Below are 984 nucleotides of genomic sequence, written 5' to 3' on the forward strand. Positions count from 1 at the left end.
CAGCTGCCAAGTGCTTCGCGGGGCTGGTGAACAAGCACCCAGCAGGTAAGGGGGCTGGACAGGATGCCATGGGTCCCTTCCCACTGCTGGCAGAGGAATGGCTCAGCCTGCCCCTTCTGTCTCCCCAGGGCAGCAGCTGGATGAGATCCTGCGGCTTGCAGTGAATAGGATGGAGCCTGGCCTAGCGGAGGGGCCCCACCGAACCCAGGCACTCATGCTGCTGCTCTGGGTAAGGCCTGGCCTGGGTGTGGGAGGGGAGAAGAGCCGGGGGCACCAGCTTGGTGCTGACTCTGCTCTGCCTGCACAGGTGACCAAAGCCCTGGTGCTGCGCTACCACCCCCTGAGCTCCCGCCTGACAGACAAGGTAGGCAGTGGTGGGGCTGGGTGATGTCTAAGGAGCCTGCCTGCTCCCCACCATGGCCAGCTGGGAACCCCCATTGGCAGGGCAACCCATCTCAGGGCTCTCTCCCTCACAGCTGCTGGGCCTGCTGGCTGACACGGAGCTGGGCCCTGCTGCGGCCGACGGCTTCTCACTGCTCATGGCCGAGTCCCCGGACGTGCTGCACAAGGGGTGCCACGCCGACGTGCGCATCATGTTCCGCCAGCGCTTCTTCACCGACAACGTTCCCAAGCTGGTGCAGGGCTTCCACGGGGCTGGCCCCCGCGCCCCCCCCCCCCCTTCCCCGGGGCCCCGGACCCACCATCCCCTCCTCCCCCTGGCTGCCTGTAACCATCTCTGCTCTCCACAGACGTGAAGGCCAATTACCTGAAGGGCCTGTCCCATGTGCTCAACCACCTCCCCAAGCCCGTGCTGGTGACAGAGCTGCCCACGGTGAGAACCAGCCTTGACGGGGAGATTGCAGCAGCACAGAGTGCATGGCTGAGAGTTACTCATGTCTCCTGTGTCCTCCCCACCTACAGCTGCTTTCCCTCCTGCTTGAGGCCTTGTCCTGCTCGGACCGTGTGGTGCAGCTCTCCACACTG

The 984-nt window shown here is 65.1% G+C and overlaps 1 protein-coding gene across 1 annotated transcript in view; it reads left to right on the top strand.

The window, feature by feature from the left end:
* The window catches only part of MMS19 (MMS19 nucleotide excision repair homolog (S. cerevisiae)), a gene marked incomplete at its 3' end in the record, with an annotated part of 10,682 nt that extends 9,698 nt beyond the window's left edge, over positions 1–984 (top strand). Inside the window, exons 21-26 of the mRNA XM_010290105.1 lie at positions 4–45; positions 129–229; positions 308–364; positions 477–663; positions 750–832; positions 922–984. Of these exons, the coding sequence (XP_010288407.1) occupies positions 4–45; positions 129–229; positions 308–364; positions 477–663; positions 750–832; positions 922–984 (533 nt within the window). The remainder of the gene's footprint in view (positions 1–3; positions 46–128; positions 230–307; positions 365–476; positions 664–749; positions 833–921) is intronic.

The sequence above is a fragment of the Phaethon lepturus genome, unplaced genomic scaffold, assembly GCF_000687285.1.
Source record: "Phaethon lepturus isolate BGI_N335 unplaced genomic scaffold, ASM68728v1 scaffold32636, whole genome shotgun sequence".
In the NCBI taxonomy this organism is placed as follows: Eukaryota; Metazoa; Chordata; class Aves; order Phaethontiformes; family Phaethontidae; genus Phaethon; species Phaethon lepturus.